At 39.8% G+C, this 16,786-nt stretch overlaps 5 protein-coding genes across 9 annotated transcripts; 2 read left to right on the forward strand and 3 right to left on the reverse strand.

Moving 5' to 3' along the window:
• LOC104739022 (probable sucrose-phosphate synthase 3) lies at window positions 1,126–5,862 on the reverse strand. The gene is given in 13 exon segments (XM_019236348.1): window positions 1,126–1,562; window positions 1,682–1,809; window positions 1,878–2,813; window positions 2,891–2,953; window positions 3,041–3,271; window positions 3,357–3,488; window positions 3,575–3,712; window positions 3,795–4,496; window positions 4,571–4,611; window positions 4,614–4,633; window positions 4,723–4,955; window positions 5,028–5,388; window positions 5,488–5,862. Coding segments are annotated over 12 exon segments (3,195 nt in total). The 5' UTR covers window positions 5,322–5,388; window positions 5,488–5,862; the 3' UTR covers window positions 1,126–1,285.
• Window positions 5,913–8,199, reverse strand: LOC104739019 (neural Wiskott-Aldrich syndrome protein-like). Of its 3 annotated transcripts, none has more exons than XM_019236351.1 (7): window positions 7,602–8,199; window positions 7,257–7,309; window positions 7,097–7,130; window positions 6,923–7,000; window positions 6,588–6,698; window positions 6,355–6,434; window positions 5,913–6,210 (listed from the first exon to the last, which is right to left on the reverse strand). In XM_019236351.1, exons 1-7 carry the CDS (start codon window positions 8,121–8,123, stop codon window positions 6,132–6,134), a joined length of 957 nt encoding a protein of 318 aa, XP_019091896.1. In that variant the 5' UTR covers window positions 8,124–8,199; the 3' UTR covers window positions 5,913–6,131. The 3 variants fall into 3 exon arrangements, with proteins under 3 accessions (XP_019091896.1, XP_019091895.1, XP_010457553.1); XM_019236350.1 differs by having other exon boundaries at window positions 7,097–7,133; XM_010459251.2 differs by having other exon boundaries at window positions 7,097–7,136.
• Window positions 8,324–9,931, forward strand: LOC104739023 (protein TIC 20-I, chloroplastic-like). Its single transcript, XM_010459257.2, has 3 exons — window positions 8,324–8,441; window positions 8,715–8,923; window positions 9,111–9,931. The coding sequence occupies exons 2-3, from the start codon at window positions 8,734–8,736 to the stop codon at window positions 9,746–9,748; spliced, it is 828 nt and encodes a 275-aa protein (XP_010457559.1). The 5' UTR covers window positions 8,324–8,441; window positions 8,715–8,733; the 3' UTR covers window positions 9,749–9,931.
• Window positions 10,065–12,256, forward strand: LOC104739024 (box C/D snoRNA protein 1). The gene is made up of 5 exons (XM_010459259.1): window positions 10,065–10,377; window positions 10,558–10,759; window positions 10,993–11,061; window positions 11,160–11,292; window positions 11,389–12,256. The coding sequence occupies exons 1-5, from the start codon at window positions 10,191–10,193 to the stop codon at window positions 11,947–11,949; spliced, it is 1,152 nt and encodes a 383-aa protein (XP_010457561.1). The 5' UTR covers window positions 10,065–10,190; the 3' UTR covers window positions 11,950–12,256.
• Window positions 12,370–16,712, reverse strand: LOC104739025 (transcription initiation factor TFIID subunit 6). Of its 3 annotated transcripts, none has more exons than XM_010459262.2 (13): window positions 16,567–16,712; window positions 16,196–16,355; window positions 16,005–16,091; window positions 15,713–15,814; window positions 15,516–15,624; window positions 15,110–15,210; window positions 14,897–15,034; window positions 14,708–14,803; window positions 14,241–14,365; window positions 13,855–13,987; window positions 13,438–13,563; window positions 12,835–13,345; window positions 12,370–12,623 (listed from the first exon to the last, which is right to left on the reverse strand). In XM_010459262.2, exons 2-12 carry the CDS (start codon window positions 16,319–16,321, stop codon window positions 12,845–12,847), a joined length of 1,644 nt encoding a protein of 547 aa, XP_010457564.1. In that variant the 5' UTR covers window positions 16,322–16,355; window positions 16,567–16,712; the 3' UTR covers window positions 12,370–12,623; window positions 12,835–12,844. The 3 variants fall into 3 exon arrangements, with proteins under 3 accessions (XP_010457564.1, XP_010457563.1, XP_010457562.1); XM_010459261.2 differs by having other exon boundaries at window positions 12,370–12,701; XM_010459260.2 differs by having other exon boundaries at window positions 12,370–13,345.

Raw genomic sequence — 16,786 nt, forward strand, 5'->3', positions numbered from 1 at the left:
TTGCCCGAGAAACAACCAAAAAAAATGTTGGTACGATCTATCTACCTTCGCATCGCGTTTGAAATCAGGAAGAAGAAGAGATCTTCTCCAGTGGTATGATGAGAACTTGTTTGTAAATTAGTCTGTGTGTAAACTCTCTCTCTCTCTCTTTAATTGGAGTCTTTCTCAGGATCCGGTGAGATGTAGATTTTTGAGTTATCGTTAATTAAAATTAAAGTAATTAATTACAGCTTCTTCGAAGTTCGAATCACCGTCGCGACAGACCGACGTCGGTTCTCGCAATCAAACCGACCGGTTGATTATTTTTATGAACAATACAATACCGACATATCTATTAAACAAATAAAAAATTCCATTATTTCACTAATTCATATTTATAAAATCTTATAAATTCATTTTACTATATTAATTAGATTAAAACCAGTACTAGGATCAAGATTGAAATTCATTGTTTTATAAAATATAATATAATTTATGTAATTGTTTTCAAATATTTTTTAGAGAAAACTGCAATAAAATCATATACTAAATATAATAGTTTGAAAAAAAACACATATTTCGTAAGTTTTATATTGTTAATGATTTTTAATAAATAACTGTATTATAAAACTAGTTAAATTTTATTTTATAAATTTTTTATATCCATTAAACTCTCTCTCTTTAATTGGAGTCTTTCTCACGGATGCCGACAAAATGTAAATTTTTTATTTTATTTTTCGTTAATTTAAACAAAAGTAAATTAATTACAGCTTCTTCGAATCACCGTCGCGACAGACCGACGTCGGTTCACGCAATCAAACCGACCAGTTGATTATTTTTATGAATACCACCTCCTAACATATCTATTAAAAAAATCCATTATTTTAGTGATTCATATTTATAAAATCTTATAAATTCATTGAGTTTAATGGAAGAAACTTATTACTATGGTAAAGAATTTTTAGGGTTACGATGTTTCAAAAATTTGGATGGTAAAAGTTTAATTTTAAAATTTCACAAATCTTTATAAATTAAACTTATTCTTCTAATTTCTTTTTTTTCCGAACCAGTCAACCACCATTGCAGTCTATGGGTTTAGATAATTGCATAATCCTGCTAAAAAAAAAAAAATAGACTTGACTTCACTGTTTGTAACTTTTATTTTATAGAAACCTGTAAATCATCACATATTTGATGATCAACCAAAATACCAAAATTTAACAAAGTGTATCTTTAGAATAAAAATAAGAAAAGAAAAAAGAAAGAAATAACAAATCAATCTACATGGTCGAACCGGCCAATTGAATCAAGCGCTGGCTTTGGAGAGCTGCTTAAATATGTCGGTTATGTCCTTAACCGGTGGATCAGCCTTGATAGTACCGATATAAGGACTCTCCGATGGAACGATGTCGTCTCGAAAGTCTGTTGACCTGAGAAGAGCATCAGAGCCCAATGTCACGAGCCCCTTGACGATCACAGTCTTGTGTGTGCCGGAGATCAATTCCTCATAGTCTGTATCGCCGCGTTCTCCAACCACTACGTACATGTTCGCCACGTTCAACCTCCACCGCACGAACAAGTACCTTCACCCCATAAATCAAATCGCAATTATTAGATTAACGCACCCGAGCAAAATTAAACATAACCTGAGAGCTTGAGATCATCAATTATTAGATCATCAATTTGGTTATAATCAACGGACCTGAGAGCTTGAGATCGAGAAGCAAGAAGAGGAACGATCTGCATTCTCGTCGAACTCCGACAATACATCGGATGGCAACGGAGGCCTCTAAGTCGTAACTTTTGACGCAAGTCATCCACTCTCATCACCTGCATGAAACCCTAATTAGATACTGCGTTATCTACCGGTAAAGCCGCAAAACGGTAAACAACTTTACCTTGGAACGATCTTTGATCTGATACGCAACGCAATGCGCATTGCTCGATGCCTGATCCTCCTCAATAAGACTCGGAGAGCCTTTGTTTCTAGCCTCACCACCAACGGCTGTAGTGTTCATCAGTTTCCACACCGTGTTCTTAAGCCCTTCCATGCCCCATCGGTAATCAATATGCGAGGAATAGTCAGGATCCGGAAGAAGCTTTCCTTCTTCCCCACCTGGGTAATACACTTCGCTCCCGCTGCTGCATATTAATGTGTCGAACTCGCTCACCTGAATCTTTGCAGACTTCAAAAAGCGAGTTAATTCCTCAAGCGGCATCGAAGTTGAAATAGCGAAACCAGAGTTTCTAGCCATTTGGGGATCCGATCGCACCGCTTTGATGATGTTCTGAATCATCGGAACCATAGATTTCTCATCCGGTTCTCCCTTGTCGTCATAGCAATCAATTGCTAGAACCACCAACCGCTCCCGGCGCCTCAAAACAGGATACTTGCTATTCAAGTTATCAACTTGCTTCTTCCCCTGTAATTCCGGCTTACTCTTGATTTCAGGTTTCCTCATCCGGCTCATGATTTGTTTAACAGGATCAGCAGAATTTGGTTCAAGAGACCCGTTCAACGATGGTTTATCTCCATCCACAGAGAGTCTCAGAGACATATCTTGAACGTCTTTCAGAGAGTCGTTGAGTGAAAATTCATCGTCTTGAGCAGCCATTTCATCTGCATCCGTCTGCCACTGCGGATGTCTCATTCGGCATGCGGCTATACGTGTCAGGTAAGTCCGGCAATGCTCAGGCCATGAGAAGAGGTGAATGTTCTTCCAGCCGTTAATCCTGCACTCATTCCATAAATTCTTCTCTGATACCAGCTTCAGCAACGCGTTCGCTATTGCATCTTGATCGTGTGGATCCACAAGCAAACCGTTATGCAATGCCTGAATTTAAATACCATGAGAAAGAAAAAAGTATTACCAATTAAAATGATGTTTCAGTTTCAGGACACCTTGCTTACCCTATGTATATCGACTGGTCCTCCATTCTTGGTTGCCACCATAGGAAGTCCATGAGCTGCAGCCTGCATTTTTCAATTTTGGTTTAACTGGATTGGGCACTGGCTAATAAGCACTACACATATATGATATAACACATATGCATACATTACCTCGATGAGTGTAAGGCCAAAAGGTTCCACCAAAGCTGGATTTATGAAAACACCCTTTGTATGTGCAGCAAGTCGGTATATATCAGGAACGTCAGACTGTTTATGATGCTTTGGATATGCGACAGATCCGTAAAGATCATACTTGTCAATGAGTTTTAAGACGGTTGTAAGAACGCTAGCGTTTCCAGAGGACAACTCATCTATATCATCTCGATTTCCCATTATCAAAGTCTGCAAAGCACAGGGAAAGAACTTCAGAAACAGAGAATTATTGGTTTCAAACCTTAAGAGAATCGAAAAAGCATGTAACAGTTACAAGATTAGCTAGCTCCCGTAGAGGCCGACATTCTCCAAAAGCTTTTAGAAGAGTGGTTATGTTTTTCTTTGGGTCTGGTCTAGATAATGCCAAGATCATTGGTTTGTGACGATTTGTAAAAAATCTCATAACCTGCAAAGTTCACGCAGCTAAACATCAAACACAATCTGCAGAACAAACCTCTAAAGAAGATAATGAAGCTCCATAGGACAACTTACTTCAGACCAGAATGTTGGAACCGCTTTAGGAGAAGATCCTTCGGTTCCTCCTCCTACTAAGGAAGCCAAATCTCCTTCACCCTCAGGTGTATCTTCTTGAACCTCAACGTTTGTGAAATCCATTCCCGGAGGAATAACCTGCACAACGGGCTCACCTAATCACTCAAACTTACTCTATAATCATAACTTTTCCAAGCTGGCTAGTTCTGGGTGTACTTACAGCCATTCTTGGCATGAACCTTCCGTGGCAATTAACACCGCGTCTAGCACGAGCTCTCAAGACTTTCTCGAGTTTTACATCGAAGCCATCATAAAGTCCCCATTGTTCATCAATCTCCTGCCTCGTGCTTGTTATAACAAGCTCTGCAGCATCCAGCGAAAGCTCCTCAGCTTCGATCCTTCTCCTGATCTTATAAGTGGAATTGATATCCTCCTTTGATTGCCTCCCTTGTTTCAAAAGCTGCTCAAGCTTGTTTCTTCCTAGGGAATGACCCGTCAAGACCATAGGAACGTTCAACGCACCAGAAAGTAGAGCAGCAGTATCCCCTGCATCCGCGTAATGCCCATGAACCACATATGGCCACACTGGTTTACCCTTCCCAATCTGTTCTCCCAAAACTTTGGACATGTTAAGAATGTGAGCTAAAGCTCCATCAACGAATTCCTGGATATAAGGCCAGAGAATCTCCTTTCTTAAGTACTTATCCCGTGGACCAAATGGTATCCTAATGATATAAGCTCCACTGCTTTCCCCGGTTTCATCGCCATCACAATCGTCAGCAGAAGCAGTGGTTAGCATCTCCGTGGGCTCTGCATAGCTCCAATCAACTTCGGATGAGCATATCTGGCGCGTAAACAGATCAACTCGGTACACACCAGGCATTCTCGCTAACGCTCGAGCTAGCTCCACAACATATTTCACCTGACAATTCACAAAGAAATCAAGCTGAGACACCGGATTCAATCTTATTGAAAACATAGAAGAACACAACGTACCTGTCCACCGGTATCAGAATCACTACCAAGCTCCATGTTTCCCCACGAACCAAGCCGTGCAAACTGATAAAATCAACACACTCTTGATATGTAGTAGATCTAACAAAATAGAATAAGAATCAGAGAGAAACAAACAGAGAAGAAGAATATACCTAATGAGGACAATGTAAAGACGATTCTCCTTCTTATCATCAGACCAGAGTTCGACATTGGATAAATTGCGTTGCAGCTGTATACGAGGTGTCTCCGGTTGCACAATATCTCCAAGACCATCTCCTTTCTCTCCTTCTGATAAATCCTCAGATAAAACCTCTGTGGCATCTCTTCTTCCTTGTTCCCTTTCCAATCTCCTATTCGCTATCCGCTGCGAATCCTCCCATTCCAACTGTAACAACCATTGAAAACGTTTCAGAAACAAATTCCAAAACAAAAACAAAAAAAAAAAAATCATAAGAACCTGCTTCTTCTTGCGAGTGAGGTGCCAGATTCGCCAACACATATTCTCCAATCGAGAGTTGCGTTCACGAGAATTGCGAGTGGCGACGACTTTGAGCCAAGTCCGGTGAAGGTCGGTTTCATCGACACCAGTAACAACTTCCTCAACGAAGTATTTAGTCGGATTGAAAAACTGTCCATCACCTTCTCTCAGATTCACAGCCGCTTGTGGTTTCTGCTGCGTATCTTCAATCCCCTGAGCTTGGCTATCAAGAATCGCCTCCAGGTATCCATTTATCCACTCGTTCCCCGCCATTCTGAGTTCTTTTTTCCTCTGTTTCTCGAGATGAAGGTTCTTCCGTTCTTCCTTGGAGAGTAAGAAACTGGAATTGCGTTAGTGTGAAAGAAAGAAACAGAGAGCTGAAAATGTAATGTGTAAACAATCGAGAAAGCTAAAAAAGTGATTGCGGGAAAATGTTTACTTTTAGATGGTTCTGGGTTAAAGAAAGAAGGTGAGGGGAGTTTTACACAAATGGCGGATTTAACGTGAGTGAGAGAGATAGACCATCGGTAGAGTGAGTGAGACTAGTAGCATGAGGCAAAAAGAGAATCTTAGCGGTGGATGACGACACGTGTATGTGACGACGTGGCAATGCAACTGAAAGAGAGATCAAATAGGAGGGTTTGTTTATCTTCTCTGTCCGCTTCCCTATGCTATTCTCTCTCTATACCCTCTGATCCACTTAGCGACTTCCACGCTGTTTACTTACACAAAATCTCATCTTCTTAATTCCTTATTTCTTTTTCTAAAATCAGATTTATTATTAGAAAGATGATTTAAGATTTATCCCTTCGATGATATGGACATGTAAGAGGAGAAAACTGTATTGTCAAATTGGTTTAAAAAAAAAAAAAACTGACTAAAATTACGGAAAGAACTTCATCTTCCTCTGTTTTAGGAAGAATGACACACACAATTCAATTGAGTAGTCCAGTCCTACTAATCTATTGAAGAGGAGGGAAGAACACACCTACTGCACGTGGTACTTACTATGCTAAATCAACAACAGTCATATAAAATGCTACGTCCTAACAAAACTTTACCCTTTTTAATTGCTCTTCATCATTACTCTTCGGATTGTGGCAGAAGAAGCGCTATTCTTTCTTTGTACCTCTTGATCTTCCTCAACCGTTCTTCTCTCAATCTGAAAGACAAAGAAAAATCCCCTTTTTCAATTACCATAATGTCCTGCTAAACTGCTTTGATGATTATGAAAACTAATCCCTGAATCTTGCGTCTTTCAAGTACTACAAGATCTAAAGAGCAAAAGAACTCTTGTGGAGCTTACCGTGCACGGATCTTCTTAGCTCGCTCGATGTGCCCTTTCAAAAGATCCTTCTCTGTTAATTCCTCTACAGCCACCTCGCCCTGATATAATCAAAGAAAAGAGTTAAATCAAACATCATTTAGTAACAATGCAAGAGCTGAAACATCATTTAGTGCCAATGCAAGAAAGAATCAGATTAATGCGCTATGTTCAGCTCAGACAAAATATATGGTTCTTGAAAAGTAAACACAAACCTCTTCGTCTTCATCAGCTGATTTTTCAGCTGGATCATCTGGATCACTTGTCTCTGTCATATCCACAGGTAACGGCTTTGGCAAAGACTTCATCATACCACTCCTTTGCGGCTGTCATTAGAGAAGCTGTAAGTTACATTGGTCCCAGATATATGGTTACCCTAATTGATTACGCTGGAGAGATTGCAGATGCACAAACTCAATTGTAAAAGCAGGAAAGAAGTTTTGAGTATGCAATTGAAGATCATTTAACTACAGGTTGGCTTGAAAAAAACATATCAAGAAAGAATCATCTATGTTGTTTACTTTAACTGCAGCAATATAATGATGCGAACCTGAATTCCTACGTGAGAACCATTTTTCAACCACGATCGACCAAGTGAATAAAGAGAAGCTCCCTCAGTGATTCTGACCTGTAAACAGTTAGAAGTATCACAATCTAAACTTAACATATGTCTTTTGCAAACTCTCAAAGAGCGGTACATCAGAGATACACATAGTAGGCTTACCTTTCTCCCTCTAATAAGAACAAGAGCCCCTTCCCTGCTTCTTATAACAAGGAAAAAGAAAAAGCAAGGCAACTAAGTTTCTCGAACAAGTTTTTTTAAAATATATTCTCATTGAAACCAAAAGAAAGATAATATCAAAGTAGAGAAATATGATGTTCACCTGGCCTTTCTATTCCTGCTAGTGTCTAGAATTGAAGCTCGGGGCGGGGCAACCTACATTAGTTGACAAATGATCATGAGTAGTTGTACTTGTATAATCCAAAAGTCAAGAAACAACATGCATCAGTTCGAATGAGAAGCACTCTGAAGAAAATGGATACTCATCAGCCGCAGCACACAGTCATATTCACTTCTACTAAGACTCCAATCTACTAAGTCAGATTCAAAGTTTCTTGAAGCATTTTCCCCAACAATCTTTTAACTACTCAACTAGAATCTAAGCATTAACGAATGAAACAAACCAAGCAGAGTTAAATAATCAAACAAGTGCAAAAAATAAACTGACCCGAGGTTGCAGGAACTGAGGACTTTCTCTCCTGGGACCCGACACAACAGGAGAACCCGCTCCAAGGCGTGGTAAGTGAGGAATCTGATGGCTCCCACTCATGTACTGCATCATGGATTCAATCTGGGCCGGCCCATATTGTGGATGGTTGTAAACCATACCGGGGCGAGGAGGGTATCCACTCTGATCAGCGACGAACCCTCGACCCCGACCCGGAGGAGCAAACGGGTAAAGAACCGCCGACGGATCTTGATTCGGGCGTACGTTTGGAATTGACTGCGCGTAGAGGTTATTATTATGAGCTTGTTGTAACGGAACAGGATGGCGAAGCGGAGCTACGTGTCTGTAAGTCGGAGGCGGCGGTGGCGGCTGAGAAGGCGGCGGTGGCGGCTGAGCAGGAGGTGGATAAGATGGCGGCGGTGGTATGGTAGTGTTTACTGGTCTCGCAGGAGTTGCGGAAGCGGTAGAGAGAGACGGAGAAACCGTTACAGATGCGGAGGAGTTAGAATCGGGAATCGACATTCCGACGGCGGAAGGAATTTGTCGATTCGATGTTTTAAGAAGTAGAACAAAAAAAAAAAAGTTTCAAATTTGGGTCACGGTTTAATATTGCGCTAAACCCTCTTGTTCGTTTGGAGGGTTTCGAAAGTTGTGGGCCGATCATGGGCCTGAGGGTATTAATGTAAATTGAAACACAGGAGTTAAAGTGAGAGTCAGAGAGATCGCCACTGCCCTTTGTTGGGAGAGTGAAGGAGATAGGATTCACAAAGGATGAATGCGCGATAGATAAAACCCTTGCTCTTCTTCTTCTACCTCCAGCTTCGATTGTTCTCAGCCTCGGTTCGTAACTTCTTCTTCCTTTAAGTTATCTTATGGGGTTTCAGAATTATTATCGATTTTGTTTGCTTTATGGGTTTATATATAATTCGTGGAAGCGCTGGGTTTAGGTTTGCAATGTTCTAGCTGGTCTTGAGTAATCTCTAGGGAATCGAACTTTAATTGGAATCTCTTAACGATTCTTGTGTTTATTGGTTGAGATTGTATATTCTACAGCCGTCTGTTCAAGATTGATGAAACAAAAGTTTTAATTTTTTATCTGGTTTTTGTATATAGGTAGTTTAGTTTGGTAAGGATGATAACTGGATGCAGCACACCAAGTGCACATGTTCTAACGAGCTCTCGGGCATTCAAGTCATCATCATACAGAGCTGCTGCATCAGGACAGACTCAATATCGTCTTGCTCGAAGTTCATTGTCTGTCATAAAGAACTCGTGGGGATCACCTTCACCATTTAATGAGCTTCATTCCAGAGTGCCGAGAGGCATGTTGATTTCTTCTACTCGTTTGGTTTCAAATACTTAAATCATATATCCCTTCTTCAATGAGTTTCTAATGATGTGAATGTTAAAAGACTTTGAATATAGGCTGAAATTAGTTCAAGTGTCTTTGTGGTATTTTAAAGTTCCTGTTTTTTCTTGTTTTTTTGACTCAATCTTTGATTGTTTCAGGTGTGCCTCTGTCATATCTGTCAGCCTCGTCTTCTCTGCTTCTGAATGGAGAACAAGGTAGTCTGTCTGGTACATTACCTGTGTTACCTGTCCGTAGAAAAACCCTCTTGACCCCGCGAGCATCAAAAGATGTACCTTCCAGCTTCCGGTTTCCTCCAATGACCAAAAAGCCACAATGGTGGTGGAGAACTTTGGCATGCCTACCTTACCTAATGCCTCTGCACGAAACTTGGATGTACGCAGAAACCGCTTACCATCTCCACCCGTTCCTAGAAGATTTTGAATTCTTAACCTACCCATTTTTGGGCGCCATTGGAAGACTGCCAAGCTGGTTCCTCATGGCATACTTCTTTGTAGCTTATCTAGGGATAGTGCGAAGAAAAGAATGGCCTCACTTCTTCAGGTTCCATGTAGTGATGGGTATGCTTCTTGAAATCGCTCTTCAGGTTATTGGAACCGTTAGCAAGTGGATGCCTCTCGGAGTCTATTGGGGTAAGTTTGGGATGCACTTCTGGACCGCTGTTTCGTTTGCTTATCTGTTTACCGTCCTGGAAAGCATACGGTGTGCACTTGCGGGCATGTACGCCGATATCCCATTCGTCTGTGATGCTGCGTATATCCAGATCCCTTACGACTAATAAATAATAGGAAAACATCAGTAGATCTTTGTATTAACTGTGTTTGTTAGGGCCTCCTTGTGTTGTTACTATGTCTCTTCTTGAAATATGTTTGTAATATTTCATCGTTTCATGAACTCAGCCCTCAAAATTTCAGGACTTTTGAACATGGATAAAACCAAGAAAAATCTCAAGTTTTTATGATTGAGCTTGTTTTGGGTCAAGTCAACACAATAAAACAAGTATGAGATATATTTCAAAAGAAACTATAAATAGGTGGACTTAAATGTAAAATTGGAAACATACATCTCCCCTAACAGATTTATTGTATTTATTTACCTCCAAAATTACTCTTTTTTAAAAACCCTAATTTCGACACCTCTCTTGTTCCATAAACCCTGAGCTCGCCCACCACCACCAGAGCCTCCTCTACGAGGACAGACAAAATTGATTCCAGACAAAGATGGAAGGTTCGGTCTGCGAGGAGTGCAAGCTAAATCCTTGGAAGTACAAATGTCCCGGATGTTCGATTCGATCGTGTGGCCTCTCTTGTGTGAAAGCCCACAAGAAGCGAACAGGTTGTACCGGAAAAAGGAAGCTCACCGACTTCGTTCCCCTCTCACAGTTCGACGATAACCTCCTTCTTTCTGGTACAATTGAATCTCTAGAGTTTGAATTTCGTGAATTTGGTTTTGAAAATTTTCAATCTTTAAAGTTCTGATTTTTTTTTCGAGTATTTTGATCAGCCTGTATTCATGTTTCCATGGATTAGTCTTTGAGAATTCGTTTGGGTAAACGCAACTTTCTATTAATTTTTCTCTATTGGTTAGACTACAATATGCTTGAAGAAACAAAAAGAGTGGCCGAGTCTGCTCGGAGAAGGAGTAGTCAGTTATGCAAATACCCTTTTTATAATTTACCCCATTATCTTCGGAGCCTTCGCAATGCTGCTGCTAGCCGCCGAACAAAGCTATGGTTTGCCCCTAGTGGAATGTTGAAGAGCGAAAAGAATCAGAGTCGATACGATAATAGGTAATCATGAGATTCCATATAAGTTATATCAAAATCAAGGCTTTTTGTTTTTATTTGGTGTTACTCTCAGCTGTGCTATTTATCCCTTCTAGTGTCTGGTTAGGAATAAAGACTTATAGTAGTTGTTAAAGTTTTCGAGTTAATCTGTTTGTTGAAGTTTGTCAGAGCTTAAATTGATTCTATAGTCCTACTTCCTGACCTGTCCTTTGCGGTTGATGGTTTTTTTGCCGTAGGACGAAATTCATCTCGTGGACAATTGAGTGGCGGTTTCACTCTACGGATGTGATTCTTGTTGACCACGGGTTAGTATTCTCTAGGACCGGTAATCATATTTGTTTATTGAGGCACTTGGTTTTGTTCATTGGTCTGTCTCTGTTGATACTTATACTATCCATCCCAGAGTTGGTGAAGATACAAATCTATGCTCGGTGATAGAGAATCATCTCAAGCCTGGCCCGTGGATTCACAAGCTCAAGCCTTTTTGTGATGTGGATCTTGACTCTCTCAAACTTTTTATACGCCTATACCCAAAGGTTTGGTTTTATTTCCCACTATCATTCCCTTATCGTTGTTGGTTCTTAGTATGAAAATATTATGAACAAAATATTAACCTTTTTTGCTTGTCACAGGGTGCAAAGGCTCCTTTCAAGGAGCTGAACATCAAAGCTCCTTTGAGGCAACAGCTTGCCAAACTAGTTATATTAGAGTACCCGGTGATCCATGTATATCTACCTTCACAGAGCTATGACTTTGAAGTTATCAAAGACTTCTACCATGCAAACACGACGCCTAATGATAATGATTCCTTATACGATGGTCATGGAAGCACAAATGGTATAACTTCCCGAGTAGAGGAAATAGAAGAAGACGACATTGACTCCTTTGAGCCAAAGGTTCTTGATCTTATGAAACAAATGAACTATAACCCGTGTCAGCGAGCCTCAGAGGAGGGTGGGGTTTCCGACAATCTGCATCCTCAGGTTGATCCCTTAGAAGACGGGGATTTTGAGTTTGACCAAGAGTTGATAGACACATACTCGGATCTTTTCGCGGAAATGAACCCAGGTGATTATTTCAACTTTGAATGTGAATTTGCAAAGGGACTGGATTCAGATGATAACTGCGACCTCCTAAATTTAGCTACTGATTTCAACATTGATGGACTAGAAGAAGGGGAAATCGTAGAATGATGGGTCATTGATTGTTCTGTCCCTGCAAAAAGAAATTACTTCTGGTGAAACATTTTTGGTCGCCCAGGGTTTTATGTTCATGCCTGAAGCTCCCTTTTTCAAGCACATTGCTATTCTCGGTTCCATCCATAGCTTTTACTGGAATGCAAGAACCAATCCATTAGATTGCAGAATCGATGGTCATAAGTTTTTAGTTTGGGCTTTGGACAACAGGGTATTTATGTTGTAAACCGGATTACTAGGCTGTTCTGTGGTTTGTAGCAAACTTGATTGTTTAAAAGATGTCTTCGAAACTTTTGTTCAGTCTTATCCATGTATATCTTGTAGTGTTTCAGACCGTTTTCATAGTCAACGTTTATCAAGAGGTAAAAATATGAGTGGATATTATAATATAACGAGCAGTAAAGAAGAGAGCATATATGAAATAATATAACGAGCAGTAAGGAAGAGAGCATATATGAAAACAGAAATATAAAACAATTGTGTAATATAGATCATGAGGAAACAAATACATCCATCCACTAAGTAATCATTAGAACTCTTAATATATATACACATTTGAAGCCGTCAACATTAACTCGATTTGCAACTTTTCAATTCAACTCAACCCACCCTGCAGGCTCCAAGGACTTGGAAAATCCCTCAATCTTATAAAGAAGCACTACTGAGTTTACCTGAGGGAATTGGCACGGATCTGAATGAGTATATGTGTACCAAATCAGACTGTGTTTTAATTTCTCCAAGCCTCTTCTCTGCTTGAACATCAACAATTCAACATATTTATAATTACTCATTATCTTTGGGTATTTTGGTTCCACAACATTCTAAATGCATTCACACCCAAAACCATGAGATTTATATCGATGAGGCAAACCGCACATGTACCTCTTATTGGTTAGAGGAATACGGACATCTCTGTAGAAGGGATAAAGGGAAGAATCTTATCACCATAGAGTTCGTGTAGTTTCACCAAAAGCCGTCCAGAATCAAGATCATCTTTCCATATCTGATCAAGGATAGCTTTCATGGTAATAGCCCGACCCCTGCCGCTTTCTTTCACCATTCCATTTCTGCTTTCAGATTCGTTAGCATCAGAAGTTTGTTCTGATGAGGATGGTTGAGCAGAGTTTTGTGGCTGATTGTCATTTTCCACTGGATTATCTACTTGCATTGGAGCAACGCCGGTGTGATCTTGTGATTGTACACCGTCTGGCCCATCCTTAGTTATTAATCTTTTCTGCGGTGATCGGTTTTCTGAAGAGTCTACACTCAGCTTCCGCTTCTGGGGCTCAGTGTTGATTATCTTTCCCTTTCCCTTATGGAGGAAACTTGGTGACGGGGATGGTGAAAGAGGGAAGATTTTAAGCCGATCATGTATACACAAGCCTGTAGCACGCTGAAAAGCAAAAGAGCACAGGGGGTCTCTATAAGGATTGTCCACTGAGAATTCTATTAATGATGGAATTTTACAAGGATATGTTGACTAACCAGCAAAGCTCCATATACACGCCACGCTTCGTAGCTCTTCGCCTGATTCTTTTGCTTCTCAGCAGCCAATTCCGGTTCGAGAAGTCTTAGATACGGTTCAAGATTTGGTACAATAAGAAGGCGTACCTACAGAATAAATGACAATTTAGATGACAAAAGCTAACAATGCAGGATAGCTGTGCAGAAGTTTTTGGTAGCAGGATTATCCGATTCATGGAAGAGTTGTGTAAGGCTATAACAGTCCTAATTTCCCAGTACAATGAGATGCAAAGCCGGGAAAGTGGTGTGGGGCATCATATTGTATATCAGATTCCTGTGAAGTCCCTAGATAAAAGGATATGCTAGATAAACATTAATTCTGGGTGATATCTGAAATTAGCATGCACAAACTTTCTGAGAGGTCAAGGAATGACTTACAACATTGTGCCCCAAAGCTGCTAATCCTTGAATTGCACCATAGTGCTGAGTTAAAGCCTTCTTTGGGTCCAAAAGTGCATTGATTAAAGTTTTTGTAAGACGAGACTGGAGAGTGATATAAACAGTTCCATACCTGGAAGATTTTATTCAGACCACAGGATTTCAGATGCTAAAAGAATATAAAGGTGAGATATGTAATATAAAAGTGCGAGACAATGACTAACCCTTCTAACTAATGTAATATAAAAGTGCGAGACCATCTCATGATATTGCATACAATTTCAGTATTAAATTTCATTATCGTTTCCAGTATGAAATCATGTTCAGCTCCCCACAATCAACCAAAAAAGAAAAACGAGTTCATGACATGAAGGGAAAGAATGAACCTTTTACATATCAGTGCAACCAGATTGGCCGTAAAATCTCTGAGTTCCCAATGGTTGTCAGCAAATCTATTTCCAAGCTTCCTTGATACAAGGCATGTTACAACAGATGGCATCAACTGGTGCAGCTGACATCAAAAGGAAAAGTTCAATCAGTTTCATGGTTATGAAACAACGCTCAAACAACGAACTCAATATCCCAAAGCTAAATTACATTAACATTATCCCAAGGCTGGTTTACATACCCTCAATACAGATCAAAGGCATAATTTATTATCATTTAAGGCAGAGGAGAGTACTTACGCACTTGAGCTTGCATAATTCGGACAAACACTACTGCTAAACATCTTATATCCTTATATGGAATATGTCTAAAATACAACTTGAAGAAGCCCAAATCAAGAGCCTTAAAAAATGGAGCTAGCGATGATTCTTAGATAGTGGCAAAAGATAATCGACAGAAAACTTACATAAGGCTCTATGTGTATGTGAGGATTCTGTAGAATACTTCTAACAGTGTGCATTAGATTAAACAGGAGTTGGAAGTCATTTAAACCACGTGAAACCTGCACCGGTGGAGAAAATTAAAACTGTAATCTGTAAAAATAATAGTGGGTCTGATTTCTTAATACAAAATCTTCGTTGGTGCATGATGTTACCTCATCGGCAATGAAATTTGTAAAATATGGAACCAGAGGATGAAGTCCTGAGTCAGAGGCCAAGCTCACTAATGCTTCTTTAAACAGAGCAGAATTTGACTTGCTCATTGCCAGTTCAGCAATCTTTTGGAAGTATAGCTGTTAAGAGAGAACAACAGATAATTCTTATGCATGTAAGATAGTATCCCGTGGTATTTAGCCTGCACCACATACCTGAAGCTCCCTAGATAGTACATGCTTCACTGGTAACCTAATGTCAATAAGAGGTCCGTCTTTTTGTTCATGGGGTTTGTTTTCTGCAGGTGCTCTAATGACTAGAGACAGCACAAACAAGTGAAAAATATATTCAAGACACGAAAGAAGAAGGAATTTCTTTAAATTTTCTTGCACATGATGATGAGTAAAACATTAATACAGATGGATCTGAAATATGTATGTTGATCCCTCATTAACATCAGTAACCTCACCACATAACATTGGGTACATTAAACATAGAAGGAGGATAATTCATCAATGAATTCTGAAACATCACTTTACAGACTAATCTTTGTTTCATCTCGAAAACAATCAGTTAATGACTTCACAAGTCTAACAAAGGACATAAGATTGAGAGACAAACCTTCTAAAGGAGCATTTTCTGGTATAGCGGGTTGCACACCTTCAATAGCTAGCCAGTGACAAACAATTTCAGTATCAAGGGGAGCCTTTGGTAGTGGGGCTTCGATCACCTAAAATCATGACAATTCTTGAAAGCATTAGAAAAAGAAAACGAAGAAGAGCTAAATAGAAAAAAAGAAAATATGCCCAATATCTTACCTCTTTGAAGTCTACTTCTCTGTCATCAGTGTAGAACAAATCTCGATGCCCAATAGCTTTTCTAAACCGAAATGGTGCTCCTGAGGCAAAGCCATATATCGGCTGCAATAAAATATGTCATTCTCAAATAGATTCCTTTGATTCAGTTAACTGCTATATTGAAACATGTGAAAACAATGTTTAACACATGGAGCTATTCATATACACCAGTAAAGCCGAACCTCAAAACCAGAAACCATAAATCTTAACTAGAGAAACAATTTATAGAGGGAATTGGTGTCTAGTTAGGTACCTCAACGTTCCTTAAGTTGAGAGCACCATCTACATCCGAAGCAGTTAAAGTCGTTCTCTTTGAGTGACGCATGCATTTAATAGCTTCCTGTCAAAAAAAGATGTTACAGAAAAATCAATATCTGATACCTGGAAGCTCACCTCAAGAACACAAGGACATTGATTTATAAATTAAAAAAAAAAAGGGTTGACCTGCATGATCTCTCGAACACGATACTCAACATCAGGAGCAAGCATAAGAGCAGCCTCAGGTAACAAGTTGGTAATCCCAATACTTTGAGCTATAACCTCAACCGTTTCCTTAGGTACAATGCTCATCTTCTCGTCTCTTCCCCAGAGACTGGATTAAGCACTATGGCAAATTAAAAAGGACACAGAAGAAGAAACATCAACAGCGATGATTTGAAGTAAAGAAAAAAGCACCACAAAATTCCCCAATCAAAACGCCTGGGCATACACAATGAATCGCTAATTCAACAGCCAATGCTACTTCAATACTCCGTAAACTGTGACAAATTTGCCCCACTAGCCAAGTTCGACACAGAAATAAGTTGGAAACTTACCTGAACCAGAGAAGAATCTGCGTTGAACTTCCAAGATCGAGACCACTTGAGAGAGAGAGAGAGAGAGAGAGAGAGAGAGGAAAGAAGCTCCGATTCACCGATGCCAAGTTCCGTCAAGCCCCTCCTCCTCCTCTTAATAAGTGAATCAGGATCCGGTCGGGTATTTTAATTTGTGTGCAATTCACCCGATTCGGTTATTTCGGGTTAAATTTACTTTGGG

Source organism: Camelina sativa, chromosome 14, assembly GCF_000633955.1.
Source record: "Camelina sativa cultivar DH55 chromosome 14, Cs, whole genome shotgun sequence".
Classification (NCBI taxonomy): Eukaryota; Viridiplantae; Streptophyta; class Magnoliopsida; order Brassicales; family Brassicaceae; genus Camelina; species Camelina sativa.

Coding starts and splice junctions, on each gene's coding strand:
- LOC104739024 (XM_010459259.1), top strand. CDS start 10,191: ATGGAAGGTTCGGTCTGCGAGGAGTGCAAGCTAAATCCTTGGAAGTAC. Junction 11,062..11,159: donor GTGATTCTTGTTGACCACGG/GTTAGTATTCTC, acceptor TATCCATCCCAG/AGTTGGTGAAGATACAAATC. Junction 11,293..11,388: donor TTATACGCCTATACCCAAAG/GTTTGGTTTTAT, acceptor TGCTTGTCACAG/GGTGCAAAGGCTCCTTTCAA.
- LOC104739023 (XM_010459257.2), top strand. CDS start 8,734: ATGATAACTGGATGCAGCACACCAAGTGCACATGTTCTAACGAGCTCT. Junction 8,924..9,110: donor TCATTCCAGAGTGCCGAGAG/GCATGTTGATTT, acceptor TGATTGTTTCAG/GTGTGCCTCTGTCATATCTG.
- LOC104739019 (XM_010459251.2), bottom strand. CDS start 8,123: ATGTCGATTCCCGATTCTAACTCCTCCGCATCTGTAACGGTTTCTCCG. Junction 7,310..7,601: donor CTCAGTTCCTGCAACCTCGG/GTCAGTTTATTT, acceptor CAACTAATGTAG/GTTGCCCCGCCCCGAGCTTC. Junction 6,211..6,354: donor GCTAAGAAGATCCGTGCACG/GTAAGCTCCACA, acceptor TTTGTCTTTCAG/ATTGAGAGAAGAACGGTTGA.
- LOC104739025 (XM_010459262.2), bottom strand. CDS start 16,321: ATGAGCATTGTACCTAAGGAAACGGTTGAGGTTATAGCTCAAAGTATT. Junction 16,092..16,195: donor GTGTTCGAGAGATCATGCAG/GTCAACCCTTTT, acceptor TTTTTTTGACAG/GAAGCTATTAAATGCATGCG. Junction 15,035..15,109: donor TACTATCTAGGGAGCTTCAG/GTATGTGGTGCA, acceptor CTCTCTTAACAG/CTATACTTCCAAAAGATTGC.